This window comes from Seriola aureovittata, chromosome 10, assembly GCF_021018895.1.
Source record: "Seriola aureovittata isolate HTS-2021-v1 ecotype China chromosome 10, ASM2101889v1, whole genome shotgun sequence".
NCBI lineage: Eukaryota > Metazoa > Chordata > Actinopteri > Carangiformes > Carangidae > Seriola > Seriola aureovittata.
The window spans coordinates 14450353-14472839 of NC_079373.1; the positions used below are offsets into that span (position 1 = coordinate 14450353).

The window sequence follows — 22487 nt, forward strand, 5'->3', positions numbered from 1 at the left end:
GAAGAAAAATCAGGAAAACACTTTTAAACTACTCAAACATCTAAATGACAAACATCAATCTCTGCATACCCATACATTTTTAATAGGAATATTCAGATTGTAACAAAACACAGACAAAAAATTAGTGCTTATAAAAACTGGCAGATTTGCTTTATTGTTACTTGTGTTGCTGTTTTATATGGGTACATTTTACTTGGATACACACATAACATCTACATTTAAAATCTCTCTCTCTCTCTCTCTCTCTCGCTCTCTCTCTCTCTCTCTCACTCTCTCTCTCTCTCTCTCTCTCTCTCTAGCTGCAGTGTTTGGACAGACAGTCACATGCAGTGACAGACAGGACAGTGTGGTGGCTACGGGTGCCATTGGCACACAGAATGGGAACACTGAGAGGCTCCGTCTCCACAGCAGCACAGCACACACACTCCTGCTCCACAGCGGCCTTCTCCAGGGAGTACATGGACTTACTCTGACATTTGCCCTGACAGACAAACGGACAGATGGACAGATGGACAGCACCACAGGGAGAGACAGAAAGGGTGGGGTGGTGAGGGATAGTATTATGATTTCATTGAACTTTGTAGGCTAATCCTAAGGGAAAAGAGTATTAATCAGCCCTAAAAGTGTGTGTGTGTGTGTCTGTCTGTGGATAGTCTCTTACCTCACAGTAGTGTAAGTCTATCTGGTTCTCTGATTGGCAATCATCCACTTTGATGTAGTTAAGCTTTCCCACTGTCTTCCGACACTGTGGCTCCGTACCTTCACACATGCACACACTCTTATTAAAATCAGATCATCTAGATTTTTCAAAATACTGTACCAGTCTTGCAGAGGACACACTTCAACTTACACATCTCACAGCAGGTTGTTCCAATCTGGTTGACTTTCCCCTGAAAACAAAAAGAACAGGAGAGAAAAAAATTCAGAAAATTTGTGGCAGATACTGGGGTGTAGGTGTGAGAATAATGTGAGATAGATGGAGGGCAGTTTGTGTAGTGGCCGTACCCCCTCGTCCAGGCAGGTTTGGCGGTTAAAAGGAGGGCAGGTGGTCACTTTGGTCTGCAGCACAAGATCTCCTTTACTGTTTACACCACAGGTATACAAGTTGCAACCCTCCTCGCTAGTGGTGTTCACCTGGAGGGAGAGAGAGGCACACACGTACATACAGCATGTATGTCACATCACTGTGGCTGAAAAGCTGTTCTCTTCATTTTAAAATATACTAGAGTTAATGAATGAAAACCAAATTTTAAAATTCTAATATAGAACATTTATTAGGCCATAGTGTAGTAGAGTAGATATAATATAGAAGAGTCTATTATTGTATAACATAAGATAGGTGTAGCATCATATATGTAGTATAGTGTAGTGTAGTGTAGTGTAGTGTAGTGTAGTATAGTATAGTATAGTATGATATGGTATGGTGTAGTATACTAGAACATAGCGTAGTATAACCTAGTATGGTATAGTATAGCATAGCATGGTATAGCCTAGTATAGTATAGCATAGCATAGCATAGCATAGTACAATATAGCCTAGTATAATATAGCATAGTATAGTATAGCATAGTCTAGTATAGGATAGCATAGCATAGCATAGCATAGCATAGTATAGCTTAGTATAGTATTGTATACAGTTTACTTCAACATCAACATCATCATCATTATTATGAAGTTTTATCTCAATAGTAAATGAGTATGTAATCTGTATTCTGTGCGAGTGACAGCATTCATAGGCAAGCAATTGCATTTTCTGCAAAGCACCTACCTGCAGACTAATCAGTTCTCCATCAGGCCTTTGCATGAAGCAGGCGGTGGGAACACAGCGACCACAGCAAGCATCTTCCTCTTTCTGCAGTGTGTATCCCTGAAAATATCGTGGTTAGAATAATGCATGTTAGTTAATATATGAAGACATCAGAAAGATATTTCTGTAAATACAAAGATGTAAATGTGCCTGGACCATTTTGTGCAAATAAATAATTCACTATTTACCTCTGTGAATAGAGTGAATCATGGAAAATGATGTGGTTGCAATTTAATGATGAACATGGAGGAAATGCAGTCAGAGGATTAGAGAATCTTCGATGAAAATAATGGTCATTTAAATTTATAGGTTAGTTATAATGATGATAAATGATAATGGTGATAATAAAAAATAATAATGGTAGTAATAGTTACCATGGGGCAATTGGGACAGCTGATTCTCCTGCAGGACAGTCTGTATTTCTTCATGGCACCATCCTCCACCATACACTCACAGTGTGTACACACATCCACCATCAGCCTCTCCCCTGCCTGCACAAACACACACGGATAGAGATGGATCACTGACAGTACTATTCAAAGTATCTTAATATGAAAGAGGAGTACTGCTTTTCTGCATGACTTACTCCTATCACAGTGTTGTTGAGGACACATGCATCCATAGGAGCTGTAGAGAGAAAAGCACAAATACTTCTGTTGCCATTCATTAAACAGTATATATTAAACCCCAGGGCTTTATAAGGTCAAATTCAGGACAACTGGGAGACACTAGGATTAGAGAGTCCTCTGCTGGACAAAAACTGCAACTGCAACTTGGTATTCAAACTGTTTGTATGATATGACTATAGAGAAAGTTGCGAGTGAAAGCTTGATGATTCAGGCATTTGAAATCACGTGTGCTAGTTCTGCTAACTCATAATGCCAGCGTGCTGTACCAAATGGTTTGGCTTTGTTTACTGCGTATGCTTTCCAGTGTGTGTAATTTCATATGCATGTGTGTTTACCACAGTGGCAGCGGGGGCAGCAGTCCTGGGTGTCGCAGCGTAACTCGGTTCCCAGCGGGCACGATGGAGTGTCCATAACAGAGCAGCTGACGTTAGTTGCAGAGATGAACATTTCATCTTTCACTTTCACGCACTCGTGTAACACACATTTATCATGTTGAGACTGCCATACCTCACCCACCTAAAAACAAACACAGGTGACATTTTTTTCTGTGCTTACAGCCAGAATATCTATATCCCAAGCAGTATGATTGTTATTTGAGAAGAAATTATGAGTGTGCATGAAAAAACCTGTTGTACTGTGTAAAAAGGTGGATGGAACATAGTAATAGTGGAAGGAAGGAAATCATATATGCTATATTACTACAATGGCTACCTTTGACAGCTACAGGAAATTAATCATGCCTAAGAATTTCTTACACATATTATTTGGCACATATTACTATGATTCCTCTACACACATACATGTCTGAGGTTTCCTCCAATCAGTGTGTCCCCTCGCATCTCTCCCTGTGACTCCACACAGCCGGTTGGTGTGCACTTCCCACAGCACTCTCCTTTTGATAAAATGTATGTTGAGCCCTGAAATGTATAATAAACATATAAGAATGAATGGCTGTAAAGGCATAATGCAAACTGTGTATGTTTGTTGTGTGTGTCTGTGTCTCACCTGAGGGCAGCTCCGATCGCAGACAGGTGGGGTACACTGAGCAGTGTGCAGAGACGTCTCTTTGTCCTGCAGCTGGGTGCAACTGCATCTCTCACATCCTTCCTTCCATTCGCTCCCCACTGGGTGAATCACCCCACCAACCACACAAACCTGGAGAGACACACAGCAGTAAAACAGGACAGTTTAAACCGTAACAGCACAGACATTGAAACCTATGCTGACTGAAAGTTGCATCCAAACACAAACTCACCTTGTCTGGCAGGCAGCTGGTTTCTGTGCAGCCACAGTCGTTGGTAGAGGTGGATGTTATAAACCCGGCAGGGCAGGTGCGGGTGGAGCTCTGACAGTTGCACACACATTCAAACACATCACAGCACTTTGTCTTTTTGACCGACAGTTGGCGATGTGCGGGGCAAGCAGGGGGAGCTTGAAGAGCGCACTCTTCCTTTTTGCAGACTGAGATAGAAAAGAGATGAAGAGAAACGTGTCAGGGAGATCACATGGATGTGTGCGCTGCTTTATTTCTCGGTGTGTTCAGCAGCAAAGCAGAGAATGAGTGAATGGCTTACCACACTCGTGTATGGGCTGACATTCCCCAGGGTTTTTCAGAACCAAAGTCTGACCATCCTCACAGGGGGGAACCTCAGGCAGGTCACAATTCACTAGATCACACACTGAAAAGTCACAGATAGAGACAGACTGTTGTAGGTGGGCAACATATGATAAATACGGAGCAATGAAAAATGCTTATCCAGTATTGTAACTTTTTTCCTTATAGGAGATGATTTTTAGGTCTATTTACCTCTATATTTGTTCACTGTGAAGGTAGTACAGATCTTTTTTTCAAGTTAATTTGTCTATTGCAATAAATTATCTTTGACCAACCCACATGCATCACATATCAAACACTGACAGTTCTGTTGATGGGGCTAATGCTGGATGTGGAGATAGAAACATGGTAATAATATGTGGTTTTTTTTGCCCACATACCACACTCATACTCTGGGCAGCACTTGGATTCTTTCTTTTCCCTCAGGATCTCACAGGCTCCACACACTGGACCTAAACACACACACACACACACACACACGCACACACACACACACACACACACACACACACACACACACACACACACACACACACACACACACACACACACACACAGAGACACACACACACACACACACACACACACACACACAGACCAGATTTAATTTAAAAAGTGTTATATTTATACTCACAATGCAAAATGATTCAGGTTGCGCAAAAACCAGAAAACAGAAGGGGTGCTTACGTTTGGCATCATTGCAGGGCCGGGCAGTGCAGTTAATGTGTTGTTGGTCCAAACACATGCAAATCAAACATGGGTTCTCATCTGGTACCCAAGTCTGCATATACTGTAAAAACAAAAGCAAAGCATGTAAATGCAGCATTTGATGAAATTAGAAATAAACACTAGAGGACGCTCACAGCACACTTTAATGGTGAACACTTTGGTTGCTCCATTATATTCTATCAGCATGTGTTTTTCTGTAAGTAAGAGGTTGTTTAGATTTTGCAACATTCCCTCACACATTCAGTCATGTGTGTCTCACCGCATACGTGTGCCCGTGGCGGTCGACACACTGCGTGCATGCTTCTGGTGATACACACTGTCCGTGATGCATAACCATCCCTCCAGTACAGAAACAGCCCTCAGTAGGTGTGTCCATACAGGATGACTCGTTACCCCTGGCAACCGACCAGTCACCAGGCAACGTCTGTATGCTACCACAATCCTCTACACAACCTGTCCGACATGCATCATACTCCATGGAGCTGGGGCACGGTAATGCTGTAACACAGAACAGGCAAAAGTTTCGGTCTAGGCTCAGACAGGGTGTTAAAATGAGTCCACTGCAGTGAAGTGAGACATTAACACATAAGTGACTTACGGCAGAGGTGTGGGCTCCTCCAGTCCACACAGACGCCTCTCTGTCTGCAGAGGCGTGCATAGGCAGAAATTAGCTCGCACACATCTGACTCCTCACATGCCTGCTCCTCACACTTGGCGAGGAACACCTGGACGGGAATGTGCGCATGGCACGGTTGGAACACCTCAGAACGTAGGGCCTGACATCCCATCGCTGCTCCAGACACACACACGGCCCTCCGTCTTGGCAGACACACACCACCATCTGCAGCCACAGTCCAGTCTGAGATGAAGCCGGGCTGGTTGGTGGTCGAGCTGCCATTACGTAAAGAGAGGACATTAACCTTGTCCTCCCCACAGGCGCCTAGAAGAAAGAACCAGAGAACAATCAGACATCACAAGGAAAAGATAGTGCTAGAAGTAAATAAGAGAAATAAACAAGGGAGGATCTGATTTCTGTTACCGCAGAGCCCAGCAGTGTGGCCAGAGGTGGAGGAACTCATGAGTGTGATGGTAAACTCATTGCTCTGGGGAGTGAACGTCAGGACATAACCGTGGTCTGATTTCAGCTGCAGCATCATTCCTCCATAACGCACCAGCTCCAGGCCACTGTACCGCCACGGCAGTGAAAGCTCTTCCTGATCAATAAACGCCTGCTCGAACAAACCCATACACACGCAGGAGGTAAATAAACCTTCATAGACTCACATATAACAATCAATTTCGGTGTCGGTGCAGGTATCCAGACCAGAAACACTCATACGCAGCTTACCTTCATATCATCCTTCAGCAGCAGTTTATGCGGTCCATGAGTCACTTCTATGGATTTCATGCAGACCTGGTTGTAATTCTCTGAGCCCTGACAAGGTCCACTATGGAGTTTGACCTCTGAACCTTCCTTGATGCCTCTGCTGACAGTGAGAAGTGTGTAGGAGCACAATCCCTCCCCATCCAGCCTAAGTGCCAAGCCGTCAAACCTCACCACATGATTGGTGGAGCTCCCCATACACATGCCTGTCAACATAAACCAGGCAGGAGGGAAGAGAGTGTTTGCACAGGAGTCAGGACATCATGTGATCTATTAATAGACAATATAAATAGACTGGAATGCAAGTCTTCAGCATTCATATTTAACAGCTCAACAGCTTAATGTTGTCCACTTGATATACAGTAAAACCTTTTGATGTACATACAAGGGCATTCCCAGTGGCAGCCACAGGTCTCCTGGACTTTGACCGGTGATATGTTGTTTCTGCAGGCTGGCGGCTCCAGTCTGTCACAGCTGACTTTGTGATTCTGTACTGTCACTGCCCCACTGGGGTGGCACAGAAGAGAGTGGCAGCCGTCCTCAAGCAGCCATGACTCACCAGGCTGAAACACACGAACAGAGAGATCCGGATGTTCTCATGGCTGTAAAAGGAGGCTGTATTTCTGTAATGGTGGTATTCAATCTCAGAAGACATTACTCACTTTTCTCTCATTTCCATTATCATCAACACACACTCCTGGAGGACCAGCTGAGAAACAAAGCACATGATATCTCCATTACTGTCATCAAGTATGATCACCTTCATTATTAAAAGTTTTATTTCAACGATAAGAACTATAAAAGGACTTTGCAAGGAAAAATCAAACTGTGTGTGTGTGTGTGTGTGTGTGTGTGTGTGTGTGTGTGTATGTGTATGTGTTTGAATATGTGTATGTGTAAGCACCTCTGCAGATTCTCTCTGTGTAACCATGGTCCAGAGTCAGCAACATCAGTAATTGATCCATGCTGTTCAAGTGCAGTGTATTGTCTTGGTTCCCATGGCGGCCAAGCACACTCAGCTCACTCTTGTCGTAGCCTTGTCCCACCCCGATGGGGAACACGGACACACCTGAGGGGCGAGACTCTTATCAGTGAAACCTAACTAGAACTCTGAAGGATGGAAACATACCAACTGAATTTTGAACAGATGCATCCAATGTAAAATTCTTTCATGGTGGCTTTATTACCTGCTGCCAGTGCCTCATTAACTGCCTCTTTGACATCATCAGCTGATCTGTCAGTCACCAGCATCACCACAGCTTTGGGTACACCCACTCTTCCTCCACTGACCGGTGAGATGGACGTCCGCACAGCAAATTGCAGAGCAGACCCTGCATACCGACAGAACAGTGAGTCTATGCGTGAATTTGTGTCTGCTTATTGTGTGTGTGTGTGTGTTTATCCACTACCTAGTGCGGGGGCAGTGGTGGTCCTGCGAGGTATGCTCTCAACCAGGTTCAGGAGGTGTGATGCGCTCTGTTGATCCTTCCAGGTGAGCTCTGCTGTGTTGGTGTCTCCATATTGTACCACACTCACCTGAGTGCCATTCAGCCCTGCACACATAGACAAGATGTTAAATCACTGAATCAAGACAGGGGAGGAAGGTCTTGAAGAGGCATTAGGAGTATATACTGAATCATATCAGCCATTTTCATAAAAATACCAAAAATGCAAAATAGCTCACTGCTGAAATCACATTAGACCCTACTGATAAACCCAAATACATTGTTCTTACAACTTGAACGTAGTGGCAAAAATCACAGCTCCACGCAACCATTAAAGTTTAAGTAGAGCAATTTACAGATACAATCTGTATCTGTCCCCCAAGTTTCAGGGAAGTATGTGCTCAAATATGTGCTCATTGTGAAAGACAGACAAACAGGTGGAACTAATAACAATACTACACATCAGTAAAATGCAGTGCACCTAACAACATACATGCTGGGTCACACCTACCTATGTCAGAACTCTTAATGAACGCTTTGACGAACATCTTTGTGTCTTCAAGCTGGTCTCCAGCCTCCAGCAGGAACAACACATCCACAGGCTTCTTACATGGTACTGTGCAAAGATATGTTCACAAATGAGTAATGGCTGAGGATTCTTTGTGGACTGAATGATTAAAATGAGTGTGTGTGTGTCTTCTGTACCTGAGGGTGGCAGGCTGGAGAGTGTTGGGAGGACCAGGGGTGGTAGGGTGGGAGAGCGGGGCCTGACTGTGCTGTGTGTAATATTGACTATGCGGTGGACGAGGGTTGTCAGACGGTTGTAGTCGTCCACCATCAGCGGTTTTTGAGGGGAACTGAATGGCAACAAGTCAATCTCACGCACTTTTTGTCCAACTCCAATAGGATACACTTGTGTGTTGGTGCTGGTCGACGGTGGGCGTGTCACCGTGTCAGTGGGCGGGTTCTCTGTCACAAGGAAGACGAGCTGAGGTGGGGTGGGGCCGCGTGAAGGCTGGACGGTAGCGATTTCCTGGATGGTCGTAGCGACAGCTGTGCCTGTGTTCGTCTTACTTCCACCCCTCCAACGAATCTCCCTCAGGTGTTGAAGCAGCACGGCCCTCTGTCGCCTCAGTTCCCACCGACTGATCTCAACAGTGACTGTTACTGAGTATTGGATCACAGTGATGCGAATTAACTCCTCCTCTTCTGTCAGCTGTGAGATAACTTCCTCCAGGAAGACGAGCGACTTGTTAAAGTTGGCCTCGCCGACTGAATCAGAGCCCTCCAGTATGAATGTCACATCTTTGACTGGAGAAATGGAGGATGCCAAAGTGGTGATGGGAGACAGGCCAGAGGGCGCAGTGGATGTAGGGGTGTTGGGAAGGTGTTGTGTGGGGTTTGGCTCCAGGCGTGGAGTTGAGGTAGTGGTGGTCGTGCCCTGGCGAGCTTTACCTGGAGTGGACTTTGGTGCTGGAGGTTTGGCCACCTCAGGATCCATCCCCAAGGTGCAGAGGTAATCATTCAGCTCTAACAGACGACCAGGCAGCTCAGCTGTGCTGCTGAGCACATAGGCCCTGTTTTCTGGGTTGGCCTTAGTGATGTCATTAATCTGCCCCATGTTTACTCCAGGACCCAGTGCCATGGTCAGGGTGGTGATGGCCTTCTTGCGGAGCATCTTGACTATGGCACGGACAGAACGAGGGTTGGCACTGGCTGTCAAGATGATGGCAACGCGGCCAGCATTCTCACGCTTGTTCTTATCATAAATGTTGATAGCTAGATACTTGACAGCCTCATCCAAGAAGGCTGCATCTCCTCCTGTGTAATGCAGCTCACGCACAGTCTTCTTGAATAGCCACTTCTGAACCTGCAGGCACATATGAAAGAAAAAGACATGGGAAGATCAACCATACAAGTGTAGACCTTTACTGTGACATTCAATTTAATCAAGTCAGCAAAGTATAAGTTACACAGGATATTATAATGACATCTTATTCTGCAGACAGTTTAATTCAGCACTGCATATTGTATGTGTGCATGAATATACACTCGTGTACAATATGTTTATCTACCTGCAGGTCATATGTTTTCACTCCGGAGTGGTAAAGCAGCACCGTGGCTCGAGTGTGAGCTGAGCCCATGCGAAATCGTTCAACCACTCCCAGTATAAACTCTTTGGCTGCCTGAAATTCATCTTCACTCAAGGCTTCTGAACCATCCAACAGGAATGCCAGATCCATGGCACGATCACACATGCCCTCAGGCATTAAGGTGGTGAAGGGCAGGGTTGTGAAGGTGTCATAGGAGGGTGTTGGTGTGGGAGTAGTGAACATGGTGAAGGAGGTACAAACTTCACAGTTGAGGGTGTTGTTGTCACAGTGACTTCAGAAAAGGAAGACAAAATATCTTAAAATGTGGAGAGAATCAAATTGTAAAATATCAATTACCAGTCCAACATTTCCAGACTTATTTCTAGGTGTTCTGAAGCAGTATTACCATATCTGGCAGTGATCTGGATCATCGTGGTTCAGGATGACCTTGTTGCCGTGGGAGATTCTCTGACCCTCATGGATACACACCTGACACTGTGAGGGATCTACACAATGCATCGCCACCTCATCCAGGAGTTGGCCTTAGAGAAACGAGTTTGTTTAAGAATGTATCAAATTATATTTTTGTTCTGAGACACTGCATGTACATAATTGTGAGAATTGTATGTCCAGTGTTTATTGTTGGCACCTGGGGGGCAGTAGGCATGGCAACCTTCCACACATGTGAGAGAACAGTGGAGGGGATCTGGGTGCTGGCAGGTGACTGGACAGGCAGGGCCACAAGTATTATACCTCCACTGGCATAACTCCTCCCCCACACCTGGACTCCTGGGGTTCAGCTCCTCACAGCTAATGGCTAGGGAAACAAAGGGTTCAATTTGAATAAAAAGTCATTTTATTGAGTGTCTGATGTAATTTGTCCTCTGCATTTGACCTATCGTAACTACATATGTCTCTTTCTTCAAGATAAAAATCTCTGGCCTGTAGCAAAGTATTCAGAAATGCAGAAAAGCACGTTAATTTTCTCACTGATCCCATCAAAAGGAGAGTTTCAGAACATCATATCTAATATGTATAGATAATATAGATGACCTTATTTGAGTGAAACACAAAAACCTAACACCGGAACTAAAACCTCATAAGAAAGACACTGGAAATTCACGGTAACCTCCCATTCAGATAGAATAACTATTTAATAACATGAATGCTGTCATGTGAGAATAGCAGAGCAAAAAAGTGGTGGTGATCTTAGTATGTTATGTTGTATAGTGGTGAGCTGCATGTGACAAAGTTTTTAAATTATTAATATTATTATTTATAATTTTCAAGCCATTTATTTTGACAGTTTAGACATCATTTACTGATTGAGCTTGGTAGAGCAGCCATGACTTATTTTCAAAACCTGAGAGACAATGTCAATGGCTGTTCATAACAATAATATATATTTCAGCCAGAAAATAACATGATGAAAGATGATTTATGCCTGATACATGAAATCCTTCACACTCACGGCAAAGATCATTAGATCTCCAGCTGATATGTACACCCCTCTCTGAACAAGCTTGTGCGTAGGCTGCGATGACATCACAGAAACATGCACAGTCGCCCACTGACGGACAAGAGCATGCTGCCTCCACACACATATCCACGTATGGCTCTGCATCCACCTAGAGACACATGGGAAAAGGTAAAGGAAGGACCAAGTGCATGAGCAATGCATATGGTGTCATTGAATATCTAGTGTTATAACACTCACCTGGCTGTTGCATTCTCTAAACAGCGGACCAGTGATCACACGACAGGACTGCTCCACTGTTATTAACTTGGCAATGTTATCGCTGCAAGGAGCGGGTATCTACACAGACAAGAACACACACAAATTTAGTGTGAAAGTATTTGTCTCCATTTTAATGTACTAATAATAAATCCATCCGTCAACCTCACACCTCGGTCAAGACACATATCAACCACATTCCCAATACTTCACTGTGGCTTGACCACTGTCTCATCAATGGTAATGTTTTGCATAATGATTGAATCATCTTATAATCGAGTTTTTATAACTTAATTACTAGATACACAGATTATTAAATAGGATTAATGGGAATTAATTATATAGATTTAGATTAAGCAAATAAAGATCCAACATAGAAAATCCAATTAAAATGACAATTTTTGTCTTAAAAACTAATTGTAATAACATAAAAAATAATCTAGACTTTGCTGAATTTGACAGCACATCCTTATCTCTACTAACGAAAAAGCCCACAATATTTTTCTAATGTGCGACCATTTGATAAAGCACAATTTGTAGTTGATTGCCTAAAAACTATTAAGGATAATTTCTTTGAAAGAAAGCAGTTCTAATGAAAACTGTGGATTATCCAGAGTAACAAGGACATTGTGTTTGGAAATAAATTCTGCTATTCAATCTTTGAAAAAATGAAAAATCTATGAATTTTTAAAGCAGCAAAAACTAAATTCCATACACATCCATTGTATTGTAGTGGCAGCAGAAAAATCAATTATAGAGAGAGAAAAGATGTTATTTCATAACTGGAGTGCCCTAAGATTTTACCTCTGTTACATCTGCACAGCTGGGAACGACCTTCCAGGAATTCCCAAAGTGGGAGGAGTCCACCTCCAGCTGGTTGTTACTGCTCATCAAGTCGTTGTTGACATTTCCATCAAAGTTACCACACAGACCACACACCCGGCCCTAAACACAATATAAAGTATGACACAAAAAGTGTATGTTTCATATAAAGTAATATGAAAGAACAGAAAGGTTCAACCAGTTCAAAGTAGTATTTTCATATATCAGTACCCTGTATGTGGATGAGATGTGGACCAGGAGTCGGGTTCCCTTGTCCCAGCTGAGGGAAATGTGTTTCCCCAGCAGCAGGGTGTAAAACTGACCAGATCGGACGATCTCCACCTGTGAGCCCTGCAGCACCGGCTTCTTCATCTTCACCTGTAAGAGATAAAGAACACATAGTCACATGTCAAGTCTGAAGAGTTTGGTTACAAGGCTTTAATAATCCTTCTTCAGATAGTCTAAGTAAAGCAGAATGTAAGTTATGACTGTGTCAGACATCTTGAGAGAGACATGGACCTTTAGTCATGTCTGATTAAGTTTGCTGGTTTACACTGAAATTAAATTCTTTTATGTTTACATCCAAATGTATAGCAAAAGGCTTATGTTCATTCAAAGTTATGTTCATGTGTGTCAAATGTTTCACCATTGCCACAGTATTTATTGTCTCTTTCAAGTCAATGTGGGCTGGGCACTTAATGGACACGACACAATAAATAACATTAAACTACATGTGTGTATGTGAGTTGCTAGGGGTATGCGTGTGTCTGAGTGTGTTACCTCTCCATGTTGCATTACAATTAACCCTCCCTGGTAGAAGACTGTGATAGCTTTTGCACAGCGATGTCCCACGATTCCACAGGCCTCATTCTCCACCAGCACTCTGAATGAACCCTCTTCTCCGTTACACATATCCTATTGACAGTGAAAGTACAGAAAAGTAGTAAATGATAAAGAGGAAATAGTTTATTTTCTATTTTAACGCCACACTCTGTAATCCACCCTGAAACTCTTTTGGGGTCTCTCTATCTCTTACCTGGACCAGGACATATTGGCAGAGGCCAGGGAAGGTGTACTTGAAGCCATCAAAGGTGATGTAATGGCCCTCCCCCACAGTGCGGCACACACCGTCACACACCTTCTCTGTGCAGTGCCACTTTCTGTTGTTACACACACTGCAAAACCAAAAGTCTGTTAAGCAAGCACAGTGCAGGTATTACCCTTCATAGCCACAAATGCAAGCCATCATTTTACCAGGTGTTGCAGTCCACAGAGATGGTCTGTCCTGATGCATATGGCCTGTTGTTATGGTAACAGGGACACTGCTCCGGTGCAATGCACTCTCTGCGGTGACGTACCTGAAATCAATCCACTAATCAATCACTATGCTCTATTTAAGATGATTGGTGCTTTATCTACAACACACGACCACACACACACACACACACACACACACACACACACACACACACACACACACACACACACAAAGATAACACACCACCTACCGTGCCAGGTGGACAGAGGCAGCCAGGGATGCAGGCAAGGCTGACGCAGGGAAGTTCCAAGTTCTGGCATGTCCTGGCACACTCCAGGCCTTTTTCACCGGCATCGCACTCTGTACGAACTAATGGCGGGGGGCATTGGGCTGACCGCCGCTCTGCATACAGAAAAACACCATAATGTAGTTGAATTAAATAAAGTTCACGATCAATTTTCTGATAAGCTGATTTGGGGCTTTGAACAAATAATAAAGCAGTTTAACTTAAATATACATTTTTGGGTGATCAGACTAAAGACATATTCAGCCAGTTGTTCACTGCATACAAGGGCAAGTCTCACGTTAAATACAACTGCTCAAATGACGGATACAACATGGACAGCAGATTACACAAGTTATGAAACACATGGAAGTAAAAAAAGAGTTTGTTAACTCTTCTAAAATATTGTAATTGTACCTCTGGATGGAGCCACGTCATCATCGTAGAAGAGGTCAGACAGCAAAGTACTCATTTCAGCAGAGCTACAGCGCATGGAGCCATTCTCACAGTAGCTACAAACACAATTAAGGACAAACACAAAAAACGTCTATTAGGATAATATAATTAGATTCATTTCTGAATATATATACATGCACAGTCACTGACCAGATGCTCTTGTGATCCGCGTAGACGTCACTAGGTTGGTAGAGCTGTCCATCATGCAGGCAGGTGCACAGGTCAGCCGTCACACACTCTCCAGTTTCGCTCAGGTATTTTCCAGCGGGACAGAAGCAGCCCTCCTCACACACCCTCTCCCCCTCACAGCCGCCCTCAGCCCCAGACAGAGCACGGCACGTCCGGTCACACACACTCCCACAGGCCTCATACACTTGGCCCTCAGGGCACTCCAACGCTGATAAAATCAAATCAGGCCATCCCCTGATTAGTCATCTGCTCTCAGTTAAGATGTATTTTTATCTGTTAGAAAAAGTGTACTAAGCTTTACACAATGGTTGCCACAAAAATGTGTAAAACCCATCCCTGGAGTTATGATGTTGTTTGTGTTGCTTGTTGCTGTACTCTTGATTAGACAAATTCCCAAACAGACAAATTTTTATGTGGAATTGATTTTCGGATCTTCTCTTACTAAAAGTTATGGCTGTCATGTTTTATTATTGACTTTTGCAAATCCTCTACGAGGCTGTTTTCTGTCTACAAATGGAATGAAATGATTGTACGTTTACCTAGTGTGTGTGCATATGAATGATCAGCCATAAATTAGTTACCACAGAGTGAGGGAGACCTCCAGTTGAGCAGCACTCCTCTGGCAGCGCAGGCAGCTGCGTAGGCAGACAGAGCAGAGCAGAGGCACTCCTCGCCGTCCACACACGCGCACACATCATAACGACAGAATCGCTGGAACGGAGCCGGGTTCACCAGAAAGTGGCACGCACTGAACATGTCGGACATCATCATCGCACATGCCTCTTCTGCAAAATGTACTGAAAGGTGTTGGAGGATCGTAGGTCAGAGTTTAGCTGTATTTTGGGTGACACGTGTTTATGTGAGTGTATATACCTCTTTTTGGGTTAGTGGCACATGGATCAATCTCAAGTTTGCGCGTTGATTCACAGTCTCCATTGATCCTCCAGGACTCGCCGAATGCCTGAGGACCCGCCTCCACCAGTCCAGAACCAGACAGGAAGTCATCACCTTGGTTACCATTGAAGTTGCCACAGAGACCACAGGTCTGCCCCGCCCATTGTGGTCCCAGCTGAGGTAGTAGACAGAATTCAGTACAATAGTTTGCTTATGTTTCCACACGTGCATCATTACCAAAAACATCTTTAATCATTTAACATACACAACCTTTAAGAGCACCCGGCCACGCCCGTCCCAGTCTAGACGAAGGTCATCTCCAAATTTTACACGTACAGAAGACTGGACAGATCTCTGGATATTCAGACGGCCTGTGAGATTGCACACACAAGGAACAGACGAGTTGAATTCAACACAGTGTTTTGATTTAAAGTGATTTAAAGAATAAAATTTTCACCACTAAACATTTTCTTACTAATAAAAATTATCACAAGTTTGTGTCAAGAAAGGTTGAAATCGATATTCAAATAGCCAGTTTTTAATTTGATGTTGATATGCTGGATGAAACACATAATGTCTTCAGGCTGAAAACTTTTTGTTATAGCTTCAGGCCCATGTGTTAAAATATAATCATTTCAAACATCTCCAGTTCCAGGTATAATTCCATGTATAATTTGATTAGAGGGAATATGAAATCTAACTCTTATCCACTCATCTACCAAAGTGGCATACCATGATGCATTGGGGTCTGGATGTCCATGCTGTTGACAGAGACAATTCCTCCATGTTTCAGCTTCACTGTCATGTTCTCCAGAGAGGGCAGGGTGAGCGTCACTGAGCGTGTGCAAACAGCATCTTTATCATCTGCGCACTGAAACACATTAATGAATAGCAAAAATGACAAGAGATTATTGGAAGCAGAGTGACAGACAAAAAGCAGGGTTATGTAATTTGTGTAAGGGAAGGACAAATTAAAAAAATGTCTGGCAGTTAAAAAAACACATATTCTTTACCTGTACGTTCTCAATAACGACAGAAAACTCCTTATCTGTGCAGTCTCTTGCCAGCAGGTACTGACAGTGGCCAGTGAAGGTGAAGAACTTGTCGTCGAAAGTCTTGAAGTGAGACTGGCCCACTACCAAACACTCACCTTCACACGGACAACACAGAAATAACCGCAAAGTATTAGCAACCTAGGACTTTATTAAACCAGCGGAATGTGTGAGTCAGTGCACTGACTACTACTGCAGGTCTCTCTCACCAGGGCAGCCTTCATTGGTGCATTCCCAAGAACCGTGACGGCACACGCTGCAGAACAGCGACAATTCAGAAACAAATTGGAAACATTTCACTGAATGCACTGAATGCATAATTGGACATGCATTGTGCCGTCTCACCAGGTGTTGCAGTCCTGAGAGATAGTGGATCCTGGAGGGAAATGTTTTCCCATGTGCACGCAGGAACATTCAGACACCTCCACACAGCGATTCCCATCCAAAACCTTACCCACTGAAACACAAATGTGCATCCACGTTACAGCTACGAGTAACAAAGAGACAGAGAGAGAAAGAGGGAGACATAGTGAGCAGGAGGTTACCGGGACATGTGCAGCCGTCCACACACTCCTCCTTGCAGACCTCCTGGATGTTGAGACTATGGCAGTTTGTAGAGCAGGACTTGGTGCATTCACTGTACTGCATCCCAATTGGACACTTGGGGACTGTGCAGGCACAAACACACAATTAGATCACTGATGTAATTTTATAGCTTGCTATTACTTTTTACAGACTGACAAACTTACAGCAGTTGCTCTCCTCAAGCCAGCCCCGAAGAAGTATCCCATGGGCGTGGCATGTGCGGGCATACTCCAGCAGGATTGGACAGTAGCAGTCTTCTTGCTGCTTCTGGTTGCAGTGACACGCCTCCTCTTGACACAGAAACAGGAAAGCATCGGGAGAGACCAGGTGGGCACAGTGCAGAAAAACACTGGAGGTCTGCAACACACTGCAGCTGGACAAAATCTACACACACACACACACACACACACACACACACACACACACACACACACAACTTTAATAAAGACCTATCTGTGAATATATCTTTAGCTATTAAATGAATAGTCTCACTCTGTCAGACTTTGTAGCATGAAGCCTCGTTGTGCACTGAAAGAACACTCATTTCCTTATCTGAAGTTAGTTGACAGTGACACAGGAAACATGGAATTTTTACTGCCTTCTCACATGGGGGTGTTGTTGTAGTACAAAATATTCTTACTAAAACTGGCTGATCGTTTCATATCAGCCCACCCAAAGCGACTACAATAGACATATTACATAACTGCACCCATGCCTGTCAGATCTGTTAGCGTACCAGCAGTTCACTTTTGAAGAGATCAGGGTCTCTTCCCCATTGGAGCATAATGGCCCTTAAACCCATATGCTGTATACTGTATATGTACGCCCATTCCACCCATGAAAAATAGAACAAATGACAAAAATTTAATTTCTAGTAGTAAATCAAAATTAAGAGACACAAGTTATAAGTTGCTGACTTGCTTAGCTATAGTTATAAGATTCTAAGTCAAATGTTTGACACCATTATGACATTTTTTGGAGAATTGTATGTCTTTATTAGAGAACTGAAAGTAGAGAGATGACAGGAAATGAAGAGAGACCGGACCACATAGTTTTTTACATACTACTGCAATTCCAATATTCTCACTATGACTTTATATACATTGTCAGTAAGACTTACCACGCTAAATTATGACTTACATAAGTCAAAAATATCACACACTAGACAGAGACAGAGAGAAATACTGTATGCAGTGAGAGACAGAGGTGCTTTTTTAGTAAGTATAAGTGCAGTGGTTGACAATTAGTAAAAAAAATACAGTGAATGCCAAATGCTTTAACATCAATGCCTAAGATCCTCCCATGCCTTAGTGTGTGTCTCTCATTATTTGTGCTGATTAATATTTTTTATATTAAGAAGAGACATTTCTGTACATTTTCACAATTGTCTGCCTTCTTATCAAATGTAATGACATCCTCATAGATGTCCTAACACATGTACGTGTGTGTGAATTGTCTTCTCACCGCTGAAGTGTCTTTGGTGCTATTACACGACAGGTTGGGATTTGAAACACGTCGACAAAGCTGACCAGCCCCCTTCACTGCCCATGAATTTGCAAAGTCATAACTGTCCTCTGTTAGGAATCCTGAAAATACACACACACACACACACACACACACACACACACACACACACACACACACACACACACACACACACACACACACACACACACACACAGTTAGCCCATTTGCAAATATTGCTTAAAAACAGAGTGTGATTGCATTACTTAGGATATTGTGCTGTCATGAAGGAATAATTGTCTTTGCTAGCGTCTTTGAGTTGAACAGTTTTTTTAGGCTGGACCACACTCCCTCAGCAGTACTGCAGCAGCACGTTGCCAGCTTCTAATTTGCTAATTCACTCAACTCGTCTGGGCATGATGAAAACAAGGCTAAGTTCTCTTCAATGTTTTGTCATTTTGTCTGTATCTCACTAAAGGCGCCTTCACCTCAACGGTGGATGAGTTGTCTGGACTAGCCGACTTATCTACAGCAAATCTTAAGCAGATTCTCTGTTAAACAGTTTTCCCCATCACTGGATGAATATGGACCGGTTTGACCACCGACTGCAATGAAGTTAAGGAGGCTACGCCATTTTCTCTCTTCATCTTTTTTTATATTGTGAAATATTTGGTAAGTTCAGGTGTTCTGATTTAGCCACCTTCAACTGTTGCTTTTTGAAACTTGGCTTGTTTTGAATTTGGTGCTCTGTGTTCACGCCTGATGAACAGCTTCAAGAAGTGACTTACTGCAAGCTGATAATAACAATAATAATAATTATAATAATTACTTTTAATTATATAGCACTTTTCTGAATAAAGTTACAAAGCGCTTCGCAAAAAAAATAAAACCAGATAAAAGAGAGCGCCACTGTTACTGTTATGACATTTAAAAGTTTAATAACTGCGGACCCATTTTGAGTTTTCTCATCTTCAACATGAATGATAAAGAACATTAAACGAAACTGGAAAATCTAGTCTTTATAACTTCAAATGCTGTGTTTAACAGTAGGGCAAAAAACATATTATTTCTACATTATCGATTACTTTTATTTAAGGCAATCATGTGCTTCAAAATCTTTGAGTGGAGTCAACTTGAGAGTGGAAAAGCACAAACACTTAATTGAGCTGACATATTTCTCCTTAATCTCATCCTACCACCACTGTTTCTCTTGCTTTCTTTTACCCTTGTTATCTTTTCCTGTACTAAGTTGCTATTCTTCCTGTTGCTGACTGCGGGTGACCCGAATCATTTCCTAAATTCCAGGAGTAATGGGAACCTCCCTGATTTCTCTTCACTCTCCAACATCCTCATACCCCACATACGCACCGTTACAGAGTTTTAACTCTACCCATTTCCCCACATGCACCTACCCTCTTGAGCAGTATATTCATCAGCTGATACAGAGTTGAAGTTTCCACAGAGGCCACAGGTGCGGTTGGCATGGTGCTTGGTCAGCGTCAAGGCAATGTTGGCTGCATTGTCAATGGTAACAGTGAAGCCAAACTCCTCACTCCAGAGCTTATAAAAGCCCAGCTCGGAGCCCACAAACACAGCGTGAGATGCATAGGGCAGAGACAGTCTACAGGAAAGGAGACGCACGTCAGTCTACAAACTATCGGTGGACTTTTTTCTGCAATAATTCAACATGAACGTACAAATAACTACAGACTTTTGCATGACAACTTAAGACATTTTATTACTCTACCTTTTTTCTCCTTGTGTGAGCCGTCCATCTACAGACAGGTGCAACTCCCAGGCGTCTCCCAGAAAAAGAGTGACTCCTGTTCTTTTGCCATTTACAAAATCCCCTGCAGATCCACAACATGTTATTTATTTATTTATTTTTTACCATAATGACACTGCTACATCAAACCAAAACAGCCTGACACAAACAAGACTGTAAGTTGAGTCTGCATGAAATTAAAAGTGAGGGTGAATAAGCAAACAATTTTGATGGTCTAATATTATTAAAAGCACATGCACTGTTTTAACGCACAAATCACGCTATCAAACCCATGCAAAATGCACTACACACTGAAATGCAACAGACTGAGCATCAGACACCATTACTATTCAAATCAGTTTGTTTTTTTATTGAATTGTCTGAGCATGACTCACCCAGAAGTGTGAAGGAGCGATGGTTGCAGTCTCCAGCCAGAAGGTAGCTGCAATCTCCAGGAAACTCATACAAGACCCCATCAAACGTGTGAACGTGGTGTCGTCCGAACAGACTGCATCTCCCTGTCACACCTGCCACACAAGCTGGACACACAAAATATACCAATATGCAATTGACTGTAGAAACAGGACTAGATGAGATCTAATATGAAATATTTCACACATTAACAGTTTATAAGACCGTGTTACTTTTGAAGATCACAACCGCTGATAAGACACACACCTGTCAGATGCAGGAGAACCCAAATTTCTAGCAAATACCTCCTCGTGCACACCTGAAACACACATAAATATGTTCTCCGTTATCACCACCACCTCTACCAACATCAACATCATACTATGATATTTAAATATCACATTATTCTGTGTAAGAGTGCATGGCCTCTTTCATACAACATCTTTTCCCAGTTCTCCAAACTCCAGTTAGTCCTACCTCCATGGCTCCGGACTAAGTTAAATCACAGGGTTTGCAAAGAAGAGTCACACAATCAAGAATCAGAAAATCCCAAACGTTGCACGTCCAGACCTCACAGTCAGGGCATGATGCTATACTGTGATGGCTTGGGTCCAATATAGGCTAAACTGAGAAAAGGGTCAAATACTTTGTCACACACAAAGACACTCAACCACACTGGAAGCTCTATTTTATAGCAAAGAACATACCCACACCCGTAGTTGGCTTCCCTTAAGGGTCCCTCCCCTCGCCAGGTTATGTCAAGAAGGTCAGAATATCATTCTGTCCACAGCTCGGTACCCGCAGACTGACACCATCAAACAGATTCAGCAGGACAATACCAGGATATGCCCACTGATCGCCTGGCTGAGTGATTAGTCTACACATGCGTAACTGTATCGGCGCCAACCCAAACAATTCTTGTGGAAAACACACTCACTGGAGATATCTCACGCAATAACACTGCTTTGCTGGTGTCACATGGACAAACACATGACTAAGCTGTGCTAAAATTACACAAACATAAACACACACTGGGAACTTGTATGGATCAACACTCTCAGGTGCAACTTTCACCAATCACCTGGAAAAAAGGACAACCACAGCGAAGGAGAGAATAACATCTAATCACACTTTTTCAAACACAAACATTTACAATCAGTGTCACAATCTCCCAAACATAAACAAGGCATCCTTTAATATCTGTAACATCTAAAGCTTCTGTATTGTGTGTCCAAATAAATGCCTATCCAATTCCACTTTGCTACTCTCTTCATACTTTCACACGTGTTATCAGCTATTCTGGATAATTAGACCTCTCCTCAGGTTCATTTTGAGTGGAGCTATACTGTCACCAAGCTCAATACACTCATTACTATGATATAGGTATAGGTGGTCCTGACAGGTCACAACAAATCTAACAAGAGAGTCAGAAGGATGTCAATCACACAGTCTGTAACACATCCACACAGTCCTGAGAATAGGTCTATTAACGATGGCTCAGTTCCATCAAACGTCCCTGTAAGCCATGCCGGGGAGCCAGCATGCAGAACACCAGGCCCCTGGAACTAGCTCAACCACTTTTTAATGTAATTATTGTGATTACACCTGTGTGTTTCCTGCTACGACACGTCTTTCATGACAAACAACACCCTTATCTGAAACCACTTTGCAACAATGTGTTCTGTTAAAACTGTTTCAAAGCCCAAGCACACCCATGGTAAACACACACAGGTGACTAATTATTTTTCCAAAGTAGACCTCATCAAGACTGTGTGGCTGTATCAGCCTGCCAGGGAGGGTCAAATTTCACCGCATGTAATTCCCATCATAGCTCCACCCATCTTGAACCTGAGGTCTAATCATCAGATAACT

The 22487-nt window shown here is 43.0% G+C and overlaps 1 protein-coding gene across 1 annotated transcript; it reads right to left on the reverse strand.

The window, feature by feature from the left end:
* Positions 1–125: 125 nt before the first annotated feature.
* Positions 126–21294, reverse strand: vwf (von Willebrand factor). Its single transcript, XM_056387404.1, has 53 exons — positions 21093–21294; positions 20883–20934; positions 20600–20743; positions 20187–20289; positions 19852–20060; positions 18440–18561; positions 17140–17359; positions 16936–17058; positions 16736–16847; positions 16600–16646; positions 16352–16488; positions 16071–16209; positions 15609–15709; positions 15318–15513; positions 15026–15241; positions 14406–14652; positions 14217–14311; positions 13767–13918; positions 13513–13616; positions 13295–13433; positions 13039–13173; positions 12490–12636; positions 12241–12381; positions 11419–11517; positions 11173–11329; positions 10351–10518; positions 10108–10243; positions 9684–9993; positions 8314–9478; positions 8120–8224; positions 7573–7716; positions 7351–7494; positions 7068–7232; positions 6826–6872; positions 6549–6726; positions 6128–6369; positions 5819–6008; positions 5378–5719; positions 5039–5277; positions 4738–4840; positions 4431–4502; positions 4010–4114; positions 3691–3896; positions 3441–3590; positions 3236–3352; positions 2771–2951; positions 2393–2433; positions 2181–2297; positions 1768–1866; positions 1006–1134; positions 851–890; positions 662–759; positions 126–481 (listed from the first exon to the last, which is right to left on the reverse strand). The coding sequence occupies exons 1-53, from the start codon at positions 21096–21098 to the stop codon at positions 296–298; spliced, it is 8562 nt and encodes a 2853-aa protein (XP_056243379.1). The 5' UTR covers positions 21099–21294; the 3' UTR covers positions 126–295.
* Between the last annotated feature and the right edge of the window lie 1193 nt (positions 21295–22487).